The sequence below is a fragment of the Dipodomys ordii genome, unplaced genomic scaffold (assembly GCF_000151885.1).
Source record: "Dipodomys ordii isolate 6190 unplaced genomic scaffold, Dord_2.0 Scaffold93, whole genome shotgun sequence".
NCBI lineage: Eukaryota > Metazoa > Chordata > Mammalia > Rodentia > Heteromyidae > Dipodomys > Dipodomys ordii.
The window spans coordinates 2,839,221-2,859,276 of NW_012267309.1; the positions used below are offsets into that span (position 1 = coordinate 2,839,221).

Here is a 20,056-nt window from a genome sequence, read left to right on the forward strand (position 1 = left end):
GGTTTTTTTTCCTCCACCTTTTATTTACTGTGTGGTAGGTATTCACTGCATGGGGGTCCAGTAACTTTTGGCACATGCCCTCATTAGGTGAGTTTGCTTTACATTTGTCTGCCTCCTGCATGGCTAAGCACATTCTGCCAGGGTGCCTGAGTGCAGGCCTACAGTAGCCTGCAGATGGCTGCCGCTGTTCCCTGCATGATGTTCCCTATTCTGATTTTGTGTGTAGTTGCTCCATTTCTAGAGATGATTGCTCCAAGGACAGGACATGGTCCAGGATGTGGCCTCTCTCAGCTCAGGTGGCTTTCATACATAGCAGCTTTGTCATCCTGTTTTATTATGGTTTTGTTTTTGGTGCTTTCTTCTTCTTCAGAATATCATTACAAATCGATGGGCCTTATGACAAAGCGTTTTACCAGAAGCTGCTTGATCTGTCCACTGAGGATGGCAGGTCCGTGGCCTTCACATTAACAATGGGTCCTTGTTGGTGGCTTTGACAGTGGTCAAAGCTGTTCTAAGCTTGTCCTGCAGCAGTCAGGGCTTGCCTTTCTTAGCATGGGCTCATGGCTCAACTCTGGAGGCAGTCCTAGTTGTCTTTGTTTTGGTTTTAGAGATTTGAGGCTGTCAGTCTGATCTTCTGTAGTTCTGGGCTTTGTCTTATTTAGAATGAAGATATGTCTAAACTTGATTATAAAGTGTCTTCCGGGGCTTGTGGAGTTGTAAGAAGAGAGATACGGTTGGAGATCACAGAAAAGAGTGAAATGCTTGAGTTCCTCACCTCTCTTGTATTCATGGCCTGGTGTGTCCAGGGCTTCTGAGTGTATTCCAACCCCACAGCTCTGAGACGGACACAGTGTCTGCCGTCAGCACCTAGTCCTCGCCTGAGTCACCTGGCAGGCAATCCCAGATGAGCCTTCTGGTCTGTGCCAGCCTATGTCTACCCTCCCCCCCGCAAGTCTTCAGTCTTTGATAATAAACCTGCTCTCGTTTTCCCCTGATGTTCTTGGTAGGAAAAAACGCCCCAGAGCGCTCGGGGTTACCGAAGGGCTGTCTTCTGTACAAAACCCTCCAGGTGCAGATGTTGGACCAGCTGGACATCGAAGGACTCTACCCTCTGTACAACCGAGTTGAGCAGTACCTGGAGGAGTTTCCTGAGCAGAGGTGAGCTGGTGTTAGTGGAGGCCAGCATGAGGGAGACTTGAGGATGGGCTGGGGCCCAAGTTGCTCCAATTCCAGAACAGAACAAGAGCCCCTGCATTTGGCAACAGAAGGTTTATGCACATCACCTCTTTCCGTGTCCCAGCTCCAAGACCCAGTTGTAAATGCAGTGCCTGGGGGCCCTGGAGTCTGAGATTTGTGGTCATTTACTCATTTGTAGAAGAAAATGTCTGGGAACCGAGTTCCAAAAATCTTCAGTCAAGGCCAGCCTGTAGAGGGCAGTGTTGACTCATCTCTGCCCCATGTACACTGGTTTAGCTGCTTTCATCTTCCCTGTCATCTGAGCCTCTGGCCCTAGGCCTGCACTAGGTGCCTCTGGGACACACACCTCTGCAGTTTCAAGGGGCTGGATCCTTTCTTATTATTGGGCTGTGTTCCTGTTTCTTCGTTGAACAGCAGGAGACTCGGCCTACATGCTCCATGTGCCCCAGTCTTGCTGGATTCTGTTTAATGCTTTGATGCTGCGGATAATGAAGATAATATGAGGGAACAGTAAATCTATTAGGTGTCCTTTGGATCTTGGGTTTAAAGTCTGCCTAGGTTACATAATGAGACCCTGTTTCAGAAAAAAGCAACTAAAAGCTGTCGTGATTTAGATCAAGTTAGCATCTTAAACCAGGCAGCTTTGTCATCCTGTTTTATTATGGTTTTGTTTTTGGTGTTTTCTTCTTCAGAAAATCATTACAAATAGATGGGCCTTATGACAAAGCATTTTACCAGAAACTGCTTGATCTGTCCACTGAGGATGACGGGTCCGTGGCCTTCGCATTAACAAAGGTGAGCAGAGCGGGACTTGGTGCTCTGTTGGCTCTTGGCCCTTACTCAGGCCTTCCCTGCTCCTACCCCTGATGGTGACAGAAGAAAACTTGGGGATCTAAGAGACCAGAGGTCTCAGTTCTCCCTAGATGGGCTGGGGTAGGTAGGGTATATATAATGTCCAAGGAGGGTTTCCCTTGACCCATACAGGTAGGAAGTGGAGAATTCAGCTGCTTGGGACCCTGGCCCTGTGTCTGCATCCTTCTCAGAAGCTTTAGAATGGGCATAGTTGGCCTTCTTGAGGCTCTGGCCAAGGGTCTGGGTCCCACTGCTGTCTGTGTGTTGGCTGCCTGCTTCCTCAGACCTGAGGTCATAGTTTGGCCCAGACAAGGGACCATTGGACCCTGTCCTTTCCACTTCTGTGAACATTGGGAAATTCAGGGTTCCATGTATATAGCTAGGAAGAAACTTATATCCTATTATCATTGACTTCCACCTGAAATTGAGTGTTTTCTTTCATGGTGAGGGTGGTACCACTCTGGGATGGGCAGGACCTATGCTGCCTCCTCCTACCACATTTGCAAACATCTCAGGATGTGCTGATGGTCAGTGCTGTCTGAGGTGTTAGTGAGTGTTTTTATGGAATTGATTTCTTTTTAACAATACGTTGGTATTTTATATTGTCGCACTGTTTTGTTGTATGCCTTTTTGAAATGTTACACACTTTATTAGGCCACAGAGGTTTTGCAAAACATTAAAACAGTGAAGAAGCGTTGTTCTCAGGGAATGAGGTGCCTCCCTTCTCAACTGCCCGTGGTGGTCCTGGGTCTTGTCTGTCCTATTAGCTGTCTGTCCTTCCCTCTGGGGAAAGAACCCTAATGTTGCTAGTGGTTTGAGGGCCGAGAGGCCTTGTGGAGCCTGAGATATACTTCAGAGGCCCAGACTGCATCGTAGGTAGGATGTGGTGCAGAGTGGCACTTTTTCAGGCTCCAGAAATCCACAGTGTAACCTCTGGGTCAGGGTACAGCAGAGGAGGCTTCCTTGTAATGTCTGTAACTTGGCTACAGTGACTTAGGAAAAAAAGGTAGCTTTTCTTTTTCTACAACAGAGGAAATAGGACTTCAGTTCCTTTATATATATTTTAGTATTGTGTGTGTGTGTGTAAGTATCCTGCTTTGTTTTTTAATTTTTAAATTATTTTTGTGTTCATGTGATACCAAGGAATTGAACCCAGGGCCTCATGAGTGCTAGGCAAGCACTGTACCACTAAGCCACATTCCTTGCATCTATGTTTTTCGATATTTTTAAATCTAGATAAACATGGATTATTTTTAAGTTTCATTTCAATTTTGAAACCTCATAGGAAAAAGTGTAATTTCAGACTAAAGCAAGTCATCACACTGCTATCTAAAACTAACTGGTGGCGGGCTCTTGGGGGCTCATGTCTGTAATCCTAGCTATCCACATGATAGATAGCTAGATGTACCAAGACAGCAGGGTCCTGAGCCCTGAGATAGTTTCATAACCAACTTCTTCACATTCAACTACCTCAACCCATGTCCTTAAAGGAGAAAAAGAGCAAGCACTCATAGTCCAACACAGGAAGACTTCAAGCCACTTTTCTGCCTGGACTGGCTTCAAACTGTGATCCTCAGATCTCACTCTCCTGAGCAGCTAGGATAACAGGTGTAAGCCACTGGCGACTGGCTCACTTTGCTTTTTGGTGATTAGTTGGAGATAAGGGTCTTATGGACTTTTCTGCCTAGGCTTACTTTGAACATCAATCCTAAGATCTCAGTCTAAGAATCTCTATCTTCTGTTGTGCAGAGCCTGGAGTAGGGTCAGCAGAAGGCTGGTACAGCTTTCTGGGAAGGCCAGCCACAAGTGACTCAGGCTATATGTGCCTGTTTCTATCTCATTACTGCTGTGGAAGGAACCATCTACAGCACTGTTGTGTCCCAGGAAAACTTCAGTCATAGAAATAGTAAGGGGCTGGGTTTGTGCCCTCTCCCTGAAGGGACTGATCTCTGTTGCTTAACTTGGCTGTTTCTGTCCTTTGAGTTCCTGCTTGTCCAATTTGGCCCTGTATAGAGCCTAATGTTAATTTTTGTCACCTTGGCTCCCATACAATAAGGGACTTGTATGTTTTAATTCTAATTGTCTCTTCCAGCATACATGTAGTTATTATTTGATGTTTTTGTCTCTTTCTTGAATTTCCTTTCCAGCATACATGTAGTTATTATTTGATGTTTTTGTCTCTTTCTTGAATTTCCTTTCTAGTGGTGCTGAGGTTAGAACCCTGGGCCTGTGCACAATAGATTAGTGGTCTTCATTGAAGCCACCCCAAGCTATTTCTATTTATAAAGATGTTTGTCTAGATTGATCTCCATGTTTGGTCCACCATTGCCTGATACCTTTAGTCCTCTGGTCTTTTCCCTTTATCTTTTTTCTTGGTAGTACTAGAGTTTGAACTTAACAAGGTAGGCACTCCACCACTTGAGCCATATCTTAGTTCTTTTCCCTTCCCTCCCCTCCCCACCCCTTCCATCCCCTCCCCTCCCCTCCCTCCCTCCCTTCCTCCTTTCCCTTTCCCCTTCTCCTGTCCTCCCTCCCTTCCTCCTGCCCTCCCTCCCTTCCTCCTCCCCTCCCTTCCCTCTCCCCTCCCCTGCCCTCCCCTCCCCTCCCCTCTTCTCTTCTCTTCTGCTGGTAGTGGGGCTTGAACTCGGGTTTGGGCACTGTTCCTGAGCTTTTCTGCTCAAAGTAAGTACTCTGTCACTTGAGCCACAGCTCCATTTCCAGCATTTTTGCAAGCTAATTTAAGATTAGAGTCTCATGAGCTTTCCTGCCTGGGCTGGCCTTGAACCATGATCCTCAGATCTCAGCTTCCTGAGTTGTTAGGATCAAGGAGTAAGCCACCAGAATCTGGCTCTTTAGTTGCATTTTAAATAGAATAAAGTCTCACATTTTTGCTAGGGCTGCTATAGTTCCTGATCCTCCATTTTTTGCCTTTGGTGAAACTGGGATGTTAGGAGCATACTGCCACACTTGGCTATTAGTTGGGGAGAAGGTGTAGTTTTACTAATTTACTAATTACTAAACTGCCTGAGTTGGCCTTGAACCTCAGTCCCCCTGATGTTCTACTCCCAAATAGCTACAGTTATATGAACTACTATGCCTGTCCCTCCCCTCTCCTCCCATCCCTTTCCTCCCCTACCCTCTCTTTCCTTTCCCTCTCCTCACCCTTTGCTCTCTTTGCTCACTTGCTCTCTTTCTTCCTTCCTTTCAACTGATTCTTGAGCTCAGGGCCTTGTGCTTGCTAGGCAAGAGCTCTACAACTTGAGCCATGTCCCCAGTCCTTTTTAATCTGGAATAGATATATTGAGATTTATTTGACATTCCATACATGATCAACTATCTATAAAAGATTTATTAAGATATTATTTCCATGACATACAATTAACTCCAAGTGTAAAAGTTCATTTTTTTTAACTGTATTTACAGATATGTGCAACTTTCCCCACATGCAATTTTAGGAGATGTGACTACTTCAGCAAAAAAACCCAAAAACATAGCTGGGCTAGACGTGATGGCTGGTGCCATCATCCCCCTCTACTTGGGAGGCCCAAGTAGGTGGATTGCATCCGATGCTGCATGGGCAAAAAATATAAAACTTTATCTGGAAAAATAACTAAAGGAGAGTAAGGGAGTGGTTCTTGTGGCAAAGCACCTCTCTGGCAAGTACAAGGCCCAAAGTTCAAACCTCCTTGCTGCCAAGTAAACAAAACAGGAACTGGAAACAACTAACCAGCTCATACTCTTTACTTATCATTCCATTTTGTCTCCATTTCCCTCAGCCCTAAGTAACTGCTGGTCTACTATCTATCTCTAAAAGAGACTTGTTGACTCCAACTTTTGCTTATGAATAGGATATTCAATATGGAGTATTTTTGTCTGGCTAGCCTAAGACTTTCAAATTTCACTGATAAGATTTGGAGCATATATCAGTACTTTCTCCCCCCTTTTATTGGCTCAGTATCCCATTTCTAGACTTAAACATATATTATCTTCTCATCAGTTGATAGACATTTATTTGGGTTAGGTTTTCATTTTCTTTGGCTGTTATGATTGGTGTTGTTCTACAGTGTGTTTGTGTGTGTGTGTATGTATATACATGTATACATATTGCTCCAATGATAACGTTATGGTTTGTTGTTGGTTTTTTTTGAGTCAGAGTTTCACACGTTGCCCAAGCTAGTTTCAAACTTAGATTTCTCTTGCCTCAGCCTCTTAAGTAGCTGGGAGTGTAGGCATACAGCACTATTATTAGAACCTTTTTGATTTCTTTTAGCAACTCTTAACTGCTGGTTGGGGTTGGAATCTTTCTTTGTATATTATTCAGTAGTTTGTATCATTAGGAGGTAGCTCATTTCACCAAAGTTGTCTGACTTGTCTATAATTATGTTAGTTTTCTTCCTGAAGAATATCTTTTGGAAGTTACTTTTTTCTCAGAACAAGTTTTGTTTTTTTCCCCCCAGATATAGAAAAGGAATTGATTCCCCCCTTCTTTCCCGCTTCTGAAATTTAAACATTCTGTACATCTTGTGACTGTGGTTGTTACTGTTGAGAGACAGCCCCTGTTAAAGCGTCTATGCCCAGAGGGTGATGGAACTCTTTTTTTTCTCTGACTGCTATTAGACTTATCATTTGATGTTCAGTTCAGTGTAATTAGTTGTCTTGTTCTTATTCATTTTGCTTATGTTGTACTTTTTCTACTTGTAGATTTGTGACTTTTGTTCTGGAAAATTCTCTAATATTTTTTCTTGTACATTATTGTGTTTTCTTTTCTTTTTTCTTTATTTGTCGGTCATGGGCCTGGGTGCTGTCCCTCAGCTCTTCAGTTCAAGGTGAACGCTCTACCACTTGAGTCACAGTGCCATTTCCAGTTTTCTGGTTTATTGGAAATAAGAGTTTCAGGGACTTTCCTGCCCAGGTAGGCCTTGAACCGTGATCCTCAGATCTCAGCCTCCTGAGTAGCTAGGATTACAGGCATGAGCCACTGGCACCCAGCCACTATTTTCTGTAGTGTAGCAGACTATTTTCTTTTCCACATTTTAACTGCCCTTTCATATAGTTCATCTTGGTGTTACATTGGAAGTTTTGTTTTTCTGCTCAGTTTTCCAGTTTACTACTTCCTTCTTTAGCTGTGTCTAATCTGCTGTTTCACTGGTTCCCTTTTTTCCTTCAGTGGTTACATTTTTAATTTTAATTCCTGAAAGTTCTGTGTGGTTCATTTTCACATTACTTTGGTGTTTTTGGTAGCTTCTTGTTACTTATCCCTGTTAACATCTTTTATGTCTTTAAGCAGTTTATGAATAGTTATTCTATATGTGACTTAGATAAAATAAAAACTGGGAAGTAAACCAGGTGTCAATGGCTCATGTCTTTAAATCCTGGCCACTCAAGGAAGCTGGTTTGAAACCAGCACAGACAAAAGTCCGTGAGATTCTTAGCTCCAGCTAATTAACAAAAAGCTGGAAGTGGAGATATGGTTCAAGTGGTAGATGCCAATTGTGAGTGAAAAAGCTGAATGTGGGGCCCTGAGTTCAAGTCCTAGCACTGGTAGAAAAAAATTGTTTTAAAATGTGAAATGAAAAAAATACCATTTTGGCCAACTCATGTATGTTGCTTTTTTTTTTTTTTTGGTCGGTCATGGGGCTTGAACTCTGGGCCTGGGCGCTGTCCCTGCACTCTTCAGCTCAAGGCGAGCGCTCTACTGCTTGAGCCACAGTGCCACTTCAGTTTTCTAGTGGTTTACTAGAGATAAGAGTCTCACAGCCTTTCCTGCCCCGGCTGGCTTTGAACCAAGATCCTCAGATCTTAGCCTCCTGAGAAGCTACGATTACCGGCGTGAGCCACCGGCATCTATGTTGCTTTGATTGGGTGTTTGGTGCTTTGTGGTTGTGAGCTCATATTTTCATCATCTGAGGGAATTCTTGAATAGATTTCTAGAAGGAATGCTCTCCTCCAGAGGCAGAAGTCTGAGGTTTATATCCTTTACCCTGTAGCTTGCTCCTAGAAGCAACACTCATGTTGGTATTTGCTTGTTTGACAGCTCTGCCTTGCCAGTTTCCCGCTAAAAGTTTTCATTTTGGTTCTTTTGGGAGTGGTGACAAAAATGGGTAGTATTGGGGAATTCCCTTACCTTTTGAGCCGTACATTGCAAGGTTTGAGTTTTGCCCATTTCCTCTTTCCTAGACTTTACTCACACATATGTTAGACACATTCTCTTTATTCCCCATGTCTGTACTCTTTTTTTTTTTTCCATTTTACAGCTGTTTTCCTTTGCATGTTTCATTCTGGGTATTTGTGTTTGGCCTGTCTTTCAGCTTAGCAATTCTCTTCAGCTTTTCTTTTCTTTTTTCATCTCCTTACTCTGTTTTGGTCTCTGCCCCTAAATGATTGCCTTTAAGTTTAGAACTGTAGTTCCGGTAGTTATGTTATACTCCCTAAATGACATTTGCATTCTAACTCTGGAATGGGTCATGTGGAATTACTAACGCCTCTGAAGAAGCTGTGGCAGATGCTTCCAACCACAGCAGCCAGCTGCCTCCTCTGCAGGCTGATTCCCACCATCCTAGGGCAACATCCTTCCCAGGCAGCCCAGCTGTAATACTCAAGAAGAAATTACTAGTTGGCCTTTGTCAGTCTTGTTTATATTTGGTGAAATTATCCTTTCTACTCAGATATCTTATTTTCAAGTTTTTCTTTCTAATCTGCGTTTTAAATCTAACTCTTGAGGTTGTAATACTGATTTTTGTATGTTTTTGTTTTAAAAATCACAGCACTGTAATGTTTAATTCTAAATCCTATGGTCTTTATATTGTCATTACATTTTAATGTATTTGAATGGCAAACTGTATTGGAGTACAATGACTTGTTATGGAACCAGGCTGTTCATGCTCAGATTTAGTCTCCCACATCTTGCCTATCATCCAGTCTTGCAAAAGATTCTATAACTCAGGTTCCCCAACTGGAACAGCAAAATAACGTTCTCTTCTATGTCATGCAATTATTCCAAGGAACAACTGAAGGGATCCATATAAACAAGGGTTTACATTTTCATAATTTCTATTGTTAGCATTTTGATTATTATCTATGAAACGTAAGAATTACAAAATAGGGACTCTATAAATTAACCTCAGTAGTAGGGTTCAGTTATTTATTATTCCAGAATGAAGAAAAAGAAGCCCTCAAAGCAGTAAGAAAAACAAGACCAAAACTGGATGGATCATTGGTTTAGTAGTAGCATTCTCACCAGCAATGTGGGAGGCCTGATTTGATTGCTGGCTCATGTAGTACCCAATTGCTTTTGCTGGATGCTGGTGGCTCACAGCTATAACCTAGCTTCTCAGGAGACTGAGATCTGAGGATCCCAGTTTGAAACTAGCCCACGCGGACAAATCCAAGAGATTCTTAATCTCCAATAAACCATCAAAAAGCTAGGAAGTTGAGCTGTGGCTCAAGTGGTAGAGCTCCAGCTTTGATTAAAAAAAAAAAGCCAATCAAAATTGTGAGGCCCTGAGTTCAAGCCATAAATACTGACACTAGGAAGAAAAACAAAACAAAAAGAACTGGAAGTGAGGCTGGGAAGGTGGCTTATTGGTAGAATGCATGCCTCTCATGCATGAGGCCCTGGGTTCGATTTCTCAGCACCACATAAGCAGAAAAAATTGAAAATGGCCCTGTGGGTCAAGTGGTAGAATGCTAGCCTTGAGCTAAAGAGCTGAGGGACAGCACCCAGGCCCAGAGTTGAGGCCCCATGACTGACAAAAAACTAGAAGGCTCTTATAGTTGCTAATAGGAATAATGAAGTGAATAGCCTTAACGGGAATTTTGTCAAGAATTTTGAGCTCATTGAAGCACCATTTAATGTGATATGCTTTATCTGTTTTTAATTATATTTTAAGTTTAATTTCAATAAACTGTTACTTGGTCTTTTTAAGATGTTGGCATATGTGAAGTGAGAGTAAACGGTGTCTCAAAGGGCTAGAGAAGTAGTTTTCTTAAACATGCTGTCTTTACTGCATTACTCCTTAAGAGTGCCAAGGATGGTCCATTTGTCAGCTAGTACCTTAATAGAAATACAGTTAACAGTGAGCTATGTCAGAAACATTGACTCTGTCCACAATATCAGATTTTATTAATTGACACAGTGTCAATTTTGTTGATGTTAATTTGCCAAGAACTTCTGAGGTTACATAACAACACAGGTTCTTTATTCCAATTAGTTACTAATATTAATCTCAGATCACACATTATGTATCACAATAATATAAAGTTTGCAGGATGGCCAGGGAGGGTTCACAGAGGCCTTGCCCAGGGCAAGAGCTGAGAGTGGATGCAGCTGAGCCCCTGCAGGTGTCATATCAGATGCTAATAAGGAACAGAGCTGTTGAGGATGAGTGATGTCAGAAGGCAGTGTGCCTCCGGCGCTTCAAGGGCAGAGCTGAGTCCAGGTCATGTCAAGCAGGGTATGGAGCTGAGCTAAAGTCCCTGGGACAGAGTTGACAAAGCATAGATCACACAAACACTGGATAGTCCTACGGTGGCCAGATGAGTGTGTGCTGCTGTGTCCCAGTGCTAGGTGTCCCTCCTTTATATGTCTCAGGTGAGGGAGTTATGTAAATCATTGGGCTGGTGTGTTTAGTTAAGTTTATAGGCTGAGAATTTCTGATAAGACTTAATATATCTGCTGATATATTGGTTATTGGCACAAATAAATGATAAGTTTGTGTCTTATGGTATGCTGACAGATGGTGGTAGTTTACCTATAGAAATAAGATGTAAAGTAATTGTGTTTTGGCACTTCTACTCAAAATATATTCAAAATGGAGTAGTTTAGGTTGAAACTATTGCTTTACAAAATGGAGTAGATCAAGGCTAGGAACAGCCTTAAAGACACTATTTTACATACCCTAGAGTAACTCAAAGAAGTCCCAGTCTCTTCCACAGTCAACCAGTAAGTTAGGTAAAATAAAGCGATATGTATAACATATAAAAAGAGCAGATCCTGAATAACAGATTTGGCTTCAGAAAGATTAACAAAATCTTCCTTCTACTCAGTGGTCCATTTTTATAGTTTCCAGTTCTCTTCTAAAGTTGTTTTGTCTTGAATTCTTTGAGCATGTGTATCTGGCACTCCAGCAGTTGGAGTCCTGTGTGTAATCTTTTTATTTTTTTCTACTATTCTGGATTGTTTTAAATTTTTTTTTCAGTCCTCTGCAGAATCGAGTGGAAAGTACAGATTTTCATATCCTCCAGGCCCCTGTTGTTCTCTTCTTCTTGTTTTGCTGGCTTTCATCATGTCATCCTGTCTTCTTATGCTTGCATATTTTTGCTTGGATGCCAGAAATTGCATTTGCATGATTGCTTTAGAAAGAACTTGAGATCTAGGATCCTACCTTTTTCCCGAAGGGATTTCAGGCAGCTGCTGCCAAGAGGACTGGAAAGCACTAGCAAGCTGGAGTCACTTGAATCCACTTTAGATGATTGATGTCTTCCAAGTGAAGATCCAGGGTCCTGGAGGACCTGTCAACTTTGGCTCACCTTTCATCTTAAAGGGGCTGCATTTGGGGAACTAACTCAAAAGAGGTCCATGATGGTCCTGTTCTGTTTGCCCTGCAGGTTGGTTCAAACTGTTCTTCAGCCAAGCCTCCAGAATTTTCCTACCCCTTTCTTGGAAAAATCCACCCTCCCTGTCTTGTTAGCGCTGCCTTTAAGCAGATTTCTTGATATTTTGTTCTATTTCTTTAGTTGGTCCAACTACCTATGCCAGCATTACTCAGTGAAAATCCTACCACTTCATTTTTTTGTCTTGAGACAAAAATTTACCCATTTGAAAGGAGGAAAATATTTCACTGTTATAATTATGTCTATGTATGTATAACTTTGGTATATAAAATATGCATGAAATTTATATTAATTTGTTTAACTACTTATATACATAGTTTTCTTTTTCCATATTGATCTCTAACATGTTAAGCCAGGCATGGTTGGATATACCTAAATCCTAGCATTTGGAAAGCTGAGGCAGAAAACCATTAATTTGAGGCCAGAAGAGACCATGTAAGACCCTGTCTCAAAACAAACCAAACAAAACAGATAAATGTATTGATCTTTTTAACTTTTGATAGTCTTAATGTTTGTTTTATGTTATACATATTTTCTTCTTGCGTTTCACTTGTCTTTGTCCTTTGGATTAGTAATATATAAAAGGCCTTTAGTTTTTAAGAATGAGTCTTCTGTAGCTTTTGGTTTATATGTTGGTTAGAAGGTACACTAAAAACATGCTGAATGTTACCTGGGGTTTTTTTGGTTGTTGTTTTGTTTTTTGTTGGTTGTGGGGCTTGAACTCTGGGCCTGGGCACTGTCCCTCAGCTCTTCAGCTCAAGGCGAGCACTCTACCACTAGAACCACAGCACCACTTCCAGTTTTCTGGTGATTAGTTGGGAGATAAGAGTCTCAGAGACTTTCCTGCATGAGCTGGCTTTGAACTGCAATCCTCCGATCTCAGCGGCCTAATAGCTAGGATTATAGGCATGAGCCACAGGTGCCTGGCTGTTGCATGTTTTTTTTTTTTTGGTCCAGTCGTGGGGCCTGAACTCTGGGCCCGGGCACTGTCCCTCAGCTCTTCAGCTCAAGGCGAGCGCTTTACCACTTGAGCCACAGCACCACTCCGGCTTTTTTCTTTTTGCTTATGTGGTGCTGAGGAATCGAACCCAGGGCCTCAGGCATGCAAGGCAAGCGCTCTACCATGTTACCAGCCCATGTTACATGCTTTTTGTATTTAGCCCTTTTTTTTTTTTTTACTGGGTTTGTATGTGTATCATATAAAAGAATGTCTTTGCTAAGTGGGTGGGAGTTGCATGTTCCCTACTGCAGATCAGTTTCTTCGGCCCAGGAGCAGCAGGCTGCCTGATGTGTGTGTGCTTGGAGCTACTTCTGTCCTTTTTCCCCGAGGTTGTGGGTGTGTCGTCCCAGGAGGTATGATCCCATTGTACATGTGGAGGCCTATCCAATCTAAAACTATCTAAATGAAAGCCAGGTGCTGGTGGCTCATGCCTGTGATCCTAGCTACTCAGGAGCTTGAGCTCAGAGGATTATGGTTTGAAACTAGCCAGAGCAGGAAAGCTTAGGGACACCGCCCAGGCTCTGAGTTCAAGTCCTAGTAGAGTGTGTGTGTGTGTGTGTGTGTGTGTGTGTGTGTGTGTGTTATATCAAAGCCCAAAGAAGGAAAGGAAATGTGTGCTGCAGAGGTGACTTTCCCTTTGGCTCTCCCTATGTGCTTGTGGCATGTGCTTGTTGTGGGTCCTGGCAAGTGTTGCTATAAGTCCAGCGCAGATCCTCATATGTCTATACCATGCTGTAGAAGAGCTCAGACTTTGAGCCCTGGCTCCTGGCTTGGGGTCAGCCCTGCCATTGGCCAAGTTACTCTTTGTGTCTAATTTTCTTGTCTGTACAGTGGGACCTGCAGGTGATTCAGTTGTCTCCAGTGAACCATGGTGGTTAGAACTGGTGTCCCCTGAACTGACCACTGCATGCCTAATTTCTAGAAGGTTTGCATGAAGCTTGCTCCATCCTCTTAGTGTGGCCAAGGTACTGGAGAGCTAAAGCAACCCCCTGCTTGCTTTTCTAAAGACAGACTATAGTACCTTGCTGATGACAAGTCTTCAGTTTCAGGGCTGAAATTGGATTCCCTGTACTGCTTGCACTGTGAGGGCAGAGCGCAGGGTGGGTGTGATGGGCATTGCCACAGGAGAGGACCCCCTCCCCTGCCATTAAAACAACAACAAACAAACACCCTTGCTCCATGTCAGCCAGTCTCATAACCTTATCCCAGATTGCATCACAAGAACGGACTGCCACACTTGACTGTTGGGAAGGTTGTTTTTGGTGGCGGCATATGATCAGGAGATGATGTGTCCTTCCCCACAGGTGCAGCAGTACCGAGTTGCCATGACTGCCAAGGACTGCTCTATCATGATCGCGCTCTCCCCCTGTCTGCAGGATACAAGGTGAGGTGGGTGTGCGTGACACCTGTCCTTGGGTGACAGTGTATGGAGTAATAGGACAAGGAGGCTCCCCACATTTAGAAACCCTGATTGGCAGGACCAGCACATTCTGGGCTATGTGGTACCATGTGGTTTTATTTTGGGGACCTGGGGATCAAACCAGGGCCTCATACTTTACCCCCAGGCCTATAGACCCAGCCCTCATGGGGCGTAAAGCCTGTTCTCTAAAAACTTGTAATTTAGACTCTTGTGGAGAATTTTTTTTTTTTTAAATAACAAAGTAGTACGGGTGAAGTGGAAGAATCCTTTCACAGAACCTGCATCCACTCCAGCCGAAGCTCCTAACTCTGAAGTGGCAGAGCTCCGTGTGGGTCCTTCTAGTCTTTTACTAGCTCACTGGGATGTGCTGACTTTTCTGTCACCATCACGGCTAAACCCTTTAAATATTACCTCCATTGTTTGCCTCCTGTCCTGACTAAGTGGCTTACTTGGCATGCTTGCAGCCTCCCTCACTGAGGGTTGTTGCTTTCTGCAGTCTCCTTCCTTGCCTTTCCAGGAACTCAGGTTGAGCCCATTGTGGTCAGACAGCTTCCTTATTGTTCACCAGAGATACCTACCCCACACATGGTCCTCTGGGATGTTCTGTATTCTTCTCACATCTTCGTTGGTCACTAGCTAATGCCTGCCCATTTTTCTGATGGTTTTGAGCTAAATTGTTCCCATGAGGCCTGTCTTCTTTCATGTGACAAGCTGAGGAACATTTTTGTGCCAGTATTTGGCCTTGAACTCAGGCCCTTGGTGCTGTCCCTTACCTTTTGTCGTTTACCACTTGAGCCACAGCTCCTCTCTGAGGAACATTTACAGGGCATAACTCCAGCACACAGGTGATTGATTTAGTTGAAAACTCTAGTTATCCCCCGTGCTTAGGTACTAGGCCTCCCTCAGCTGCAAAAGCTACTGTGTTAGATGAGAGTCACCATGAAGATACTATCCTTTAACCTACCTGGCCAGGGATGCAGCTGGGAAATGGCAGGTGCTTGAATGCAGGGTGCTCACACCAGGACTAGTTGAGAGACTTTACTGCCAAAGTCTGCCTGGATGTCCAAGGTCCCCCAAAGACAGATGCTGATCATGCCCTTCATGTGTGTCACTTGTGGAGACACGAGGGCTGAGCTCCTTCCCATCGTACCCTGAGCCAGAGTGTGGAAACTGCCACTTGCTGAATGGGGAGGAGAGTCCATGTCAAAGGTTCTTAGCCATGTGAGCTTCTTGTATTGGGCTGGAGAGACTGGAATCACCCTGCTCACAAAACACTCTGTCTGTCCTTTAAGGTTTACACTTAAAAAAATAGGGAAAGACCAACAGTGGCTCAGACTTGACAGAAATAGTTGTATAGTCAAGAACAATGGATTGGCCCAACTGGACTGACTGCCCCTTTTGCCTTTGTGAAGTTGGCAAGATGAGGGAAAAGAGCCACCTGGTGTGCGTCTCCCCCAGGAGTGTTGATGGCCCTCTGGCTTCCAGGAACTCCTGCTCTGCAGTCTCAGAGGCTGCGGTGCCGGTACAGGAAAGCACACGCAGCAGGATTCTGATGGGACAAACAGACTGTGCAAAGTTAGGAAGTGGTTGGATTGGGGTGCTGCCATTTGCTTATTCAATTATTTTTTTAATTTAATTTTATTGTAACGATGCTGTACATAGGGGTTACCGTTACATGAGTAAGGCAATGAGTACAGTTCTTGTCGAGCATTGTTACCCCTTCCCTTGTTTTCCCACTTTCTTCCTTCCCCCCCCCCCCCCCCCCCGGCGCCAACTCCTCCCTGCTTATTCAGTTATAATTTGCTATTCCCATTTTGTCCTTTAACATTTCATTCTGCCAGGCTCAGGAGTTAATTTTAGGATAAAATTGAACTGATAACAATGAAGTATATTTAAAGATAGGCAAAAACTTAGTAAGGACAAAGCAAAGCTTAAATCCATATGTGTGAAACACTTAAGAATGGATCTCCATTCTCATTAATCTTAATGTTAAAATGTAACTGTTTCAAAAATGTACATATTAACTTTAAATATGAACCAGAACCATCTCCCAGATCTATTTGGGAGAAGTTAACCTTATGAAAGTTTAGAAGTCGGTGACATAGTTGAAGAGGGATGGATTCTGGAAATTCTGCAGAGGGTTTTGAAGAGGAAGAGTGGGCCTTGCCCTGTTAAGGTGCCTCACCTGCTATGCTCCAGTCTCCAGGCCAGAGTAGGGACCATGCTGTGGTGATGGGCTGAGAGCCAGAGGCTCTCAGAGGCCTTGCAAAGTGGAAAGGACCCTTGAAGACATCCCACTGCTGCATACATGCATCTGGTAGAAGGGGCTTCAGCGGTTCTGGGTGGTGGCTGAGGGAAGGGGCTTTGCGCCTACCTATGGCTTCTCCCCAGAGAAAATCTACAAGGCTGGAACAGATGCTTGTGTTGTCTGTACCTGGCCTGGAGTGTGACACTTGGGGAACCCACAGACCAATTTAGTCATCTTTGCATTTATGAGATGCGGAGTAAACCCAAGGCTGAATCTAGATCCTTAAATTTTAATTTACAGCTGACAGGCTGAGTACAATAATAAGCTTATACCACTTAAAGGCTTCACCAATGCTATTTCTTCCTTTCGTAATTAAGAAAGTCTTAAGTCTACTTTCGTGTTGCCGCAGGTGTTTGGGGATTTTGGAACCACCAGGAGAGCTGTTCACCTGTTCCTAAATCCTTCAGCTCCTCTTGATTTCCTGTTCCAAACACAGCTGGGGCAGTGGCTGCAGCTTTGGCTTGTCTGCTTGTCCCCCTGGCCACCCTCCCAGCTGGTCAGTGCTCTGGAGAAGGGTTGTCCATCCAGGCAAGGACAGCAGCTCCCCTGCAGATAGATTATCTCTGCTTGTGTCTGAAGCTACTAGAGGGACACCCGTGTCCCTGGGAGTCCCTGCTTAATCTCAGGGCAGCAGGTGCAGACAAGCATTGTGGTGTGACAGGCTGGTGTACGCTAGCTGCTGGCCTTGTCTCATGTGGAGCTTGTGGCTGACCACAGGCAGACCCTCCCCAGATTCTTACAAGATCCTTCATGTCTCAGTTTGTGTCATTTTGGTGCTGCTTGTGACCTGAGAAATTGAGATGTCCTTTAAGCTACAGAGTCCTTGTCCTAGTCATGTGGACTATTTCAGCCCAGCTAACTGGATCCCCAGGACTGTACAGTTTAGCAATTTTCAGTAACTGAGCAATGAGACTCAAGGCCTGATAGGTGCAAATTATGTTCATTTAGCTCAGGCTAGCCTTGAACTTTTGATCCTCCTACCTCAGCCTCAAGTGCTGGGATAACAGGCCTGCAACATTATACCCAGATCCCAGAACACTTCTCTTGGACTTCATTTTGTGCTGACTATATATGTTGAGTCCTCTGAGCAAAGTAGGGCACGTAGCAATCTTGGTACCAGACTTGTGATTCTGAAAGTGATTTTTAAGTACAAGTGATGGTTCAGACTTCTGAAAAAAGCCACAAAAGCTTGCTCTGAAAAACAGAACACTGAAGATATAAGAGTAAAACATGAAACCAGATCTCTCTCCAAATGTGGAAAGCATAAAGGAGTTTGCATTTCTTCCCAGACATGGGAAAGGCACATAAAGAGAAGTCTGTTCTCCACATTCATCCACTTGGCTGCTGGATAACCTGATCTACTTTTTTTTTTTTTTTTTACTTTGTCTTAGGCTTTGTAATGCTTGGCTCATGATAAAGTGATTTTTTTTGCAGCATTTGCTTAAGACCACTGGGGTGTGGGGAATATCACTCACGCATTCTGCCTAATGGCTTTTCCATCTTCCTGTTCTGTAACCCTCTTTCCTGGTGTGCTGGCCCGTGTCGTGGCAGGCATGTACCTGGCAGAAGCTCCATGTGCTAGTGCGTACGTATAGCTGGCACAGACAAAACCAGGATGCAGACAGACACAGAATGGGTGCTCTTTGTGAGCTGGGATGAGGCGATTTGTGGGGCCTGTGTGTGCTGAAATTGCTGTTGTTACTTGCAGCTCTGATCAGAGGCCCGTCGTCGCCTCATCGCGGTCCCGGCTGGCCTTCTCTGTGTCTGTGCTGGACCTCGACCTCAAGCCCTATGAGAGCATTCCTCACCAGTATAAACTGGACAGCAAGATAGTCAGCTATTACACAAAGACTGTGCATGCCAAAGATGATGCTGTGGTATCGACCAGGTTCAAGGAAAGTGAAGACTGCACATTAGTTCTACATAAGGTCTAACTTTTTTCCTGCAGTGTCTCTGAACTGGAACGTGAAGGTTGAAAGATAAGAGCTATTTTCTATCGTGGTAGGTGACTTTTGGCTGTGAATACTTTTGTTTTTAACTCTTGTTGGAGACACAGAATTGGAGAGCACTAGAAACATCTTCCAGGACAAGGAATGTAGGACACGGTGCTGTGTCCCAAGAAGCCTCCTGCATTCTGAAGATGGAAGTGTCCGTTAAGCCCTGGGAAGACATCCTGGGGAGTTGTTCTTCCTTCTGGCCAGGGCTCAGGTCGAATTCTCATGCGAAAAGCCTTAGTGTAAGCCCCAAGGTTTGGATCTCCTACTACCAGACTCCTGATGTAGAAAACTTGAATTGTCACGAGCATCTGATAGTTTGGACTTCTGAGAAAACATGGAAACTACTGGAACTTGCCAGGCTGTTACTGGTCACTTTTTCAGTGCAAGCCACACATCAACACAGGCTTTAGGTGATTCCCTGCTGTCAGAATGACCAGGGATTAGTGAGGATATCAGTTCTGAGTAGTCTAGACTCAGGGTCCCTGTGGAGGTACCGAAGCCCTCAGCTCCGAGAAGGGTCAGCCAGGGAGTCGGGTTGGGATTGACACGACTCACACGAGCATGGCTTTTGTTTTGGCTTCAGGATTTTATCTTCACTGTAGGGGAGAAAAGGTGTCTTCCCTGCCTGAAATTGCTGCTGTGGAAGCTGGAAGCATAGCTGTAACTTGCTGCTGTGGCTCTGGGGTGGGTGTGATGGGCCTGCCTGATAGCCCAGAATTTTCCTGGCACTCTAGGGTCTTGGGTGGTTGAGGAATTGAGGTTTCCTTTCCTCCCAGGCCACATTGTTCTCTCGGTTTGCCTGGAGGCATGTGGAGTGTGTGGCCCAGGGCCTTGCTGTTTCCAGCAGGCCGCTGAAGGCTCCTAGCTGGCGCCACTGGGGGGAGGGGGGGGGATGGCGGGGGAGGGGGTCACCGAAAGTGTGCCTGGCTGCTATGAAATCATTGGGAATCTTGGCTTCATTTTTTATTCTATGGTAGCTTGTACAGACTGATTATTTATATCATTGTTTTGAGGGACTAATGAAGGCTTATTGTAACATAAGTGAAACCATGAAATTGTATGAAAATGCTACATGAAAAATGAGGAAAATATTTTGCTGATTAATTTTTTTGTGGGAAATTTTGTGATAACTTGAGAATTACATTTGTTTGAATCAAGCCAGTTGTTGTAGAATTTCTTAAGAATGCTGTGCTAATATTTACTGTTCCATACTCAGGTATTCTTATTCATTTGAACACTTAGCACTTTCCCCGGGTTTTGCTGTGTATGCTGGATGGGGGATTGGAGATTGCGCCTCAGTCACATGCATGGAATTCATGCTTTTGTACCTGTGGAGCCCATGCAGGGAAGGCAATCTTGTCAGTATTGACTTGAGGTGGTTCACTATGGCTGATCTGAGATTGGGCTGGCTCTGATGCCATTGTGTATGGTCTGGGCCCTGAGTTTGCATGCTCCTGAGCATCTGAGAAGGGTGTTCTGGAATCCTTGGCCTCAGCCAAGCTGCTGTGGCAGGGCCCAGCCTTGCTGTGTACACTTGCTGTTGTACGCAGACTTCAGGTTATCCTGATGGTGGGAAAATAACTGCTTATGGTCCTGACAGTGGTGACTTGAAGGGTCCATCAACATTCAGTTCTGCATATGAGAGGCTGGTAGTGTACTTAGATCTCATG

General features: G+C 44.2%; 1 protein-coding gene across 1 annotated transcript in view; it reads left to right on the forward strand.

Annotated features, from left to right (window-relative positions):
• Ippk (inositol 1,3,4,5,6-pentakisphosphate 2-kinase) overlaps positions 1-19,252 on the forward strand; it is a 53,725-nt gene extending 34,473 nt beyond the window's left edge. The window contains exons 10-13 of the mRNA XM_013026380.1: positions 1,008-1,158; positions 1,890-1,992; positions 13,966-14,045; positions 18,098-19,252. Coding sequence (XP_012881834.1) covers positions 1,008-1,158; positions 1,890-1,992; positions 13,966-14,045; positions 18,098-18,323 — 560 coding nt within the window. The 3' untranslated portion in view covers positions 18,324-19,252. The remainder of the gene's footprint in view (positions 1-1,007; positions 1,159-1,889; positions 1,993-13,965; positions 14,046-18,097) is intronic.
• The last annotated feature ends 804 nt before the right edge of the window (positions 19,253-20,056 follow it).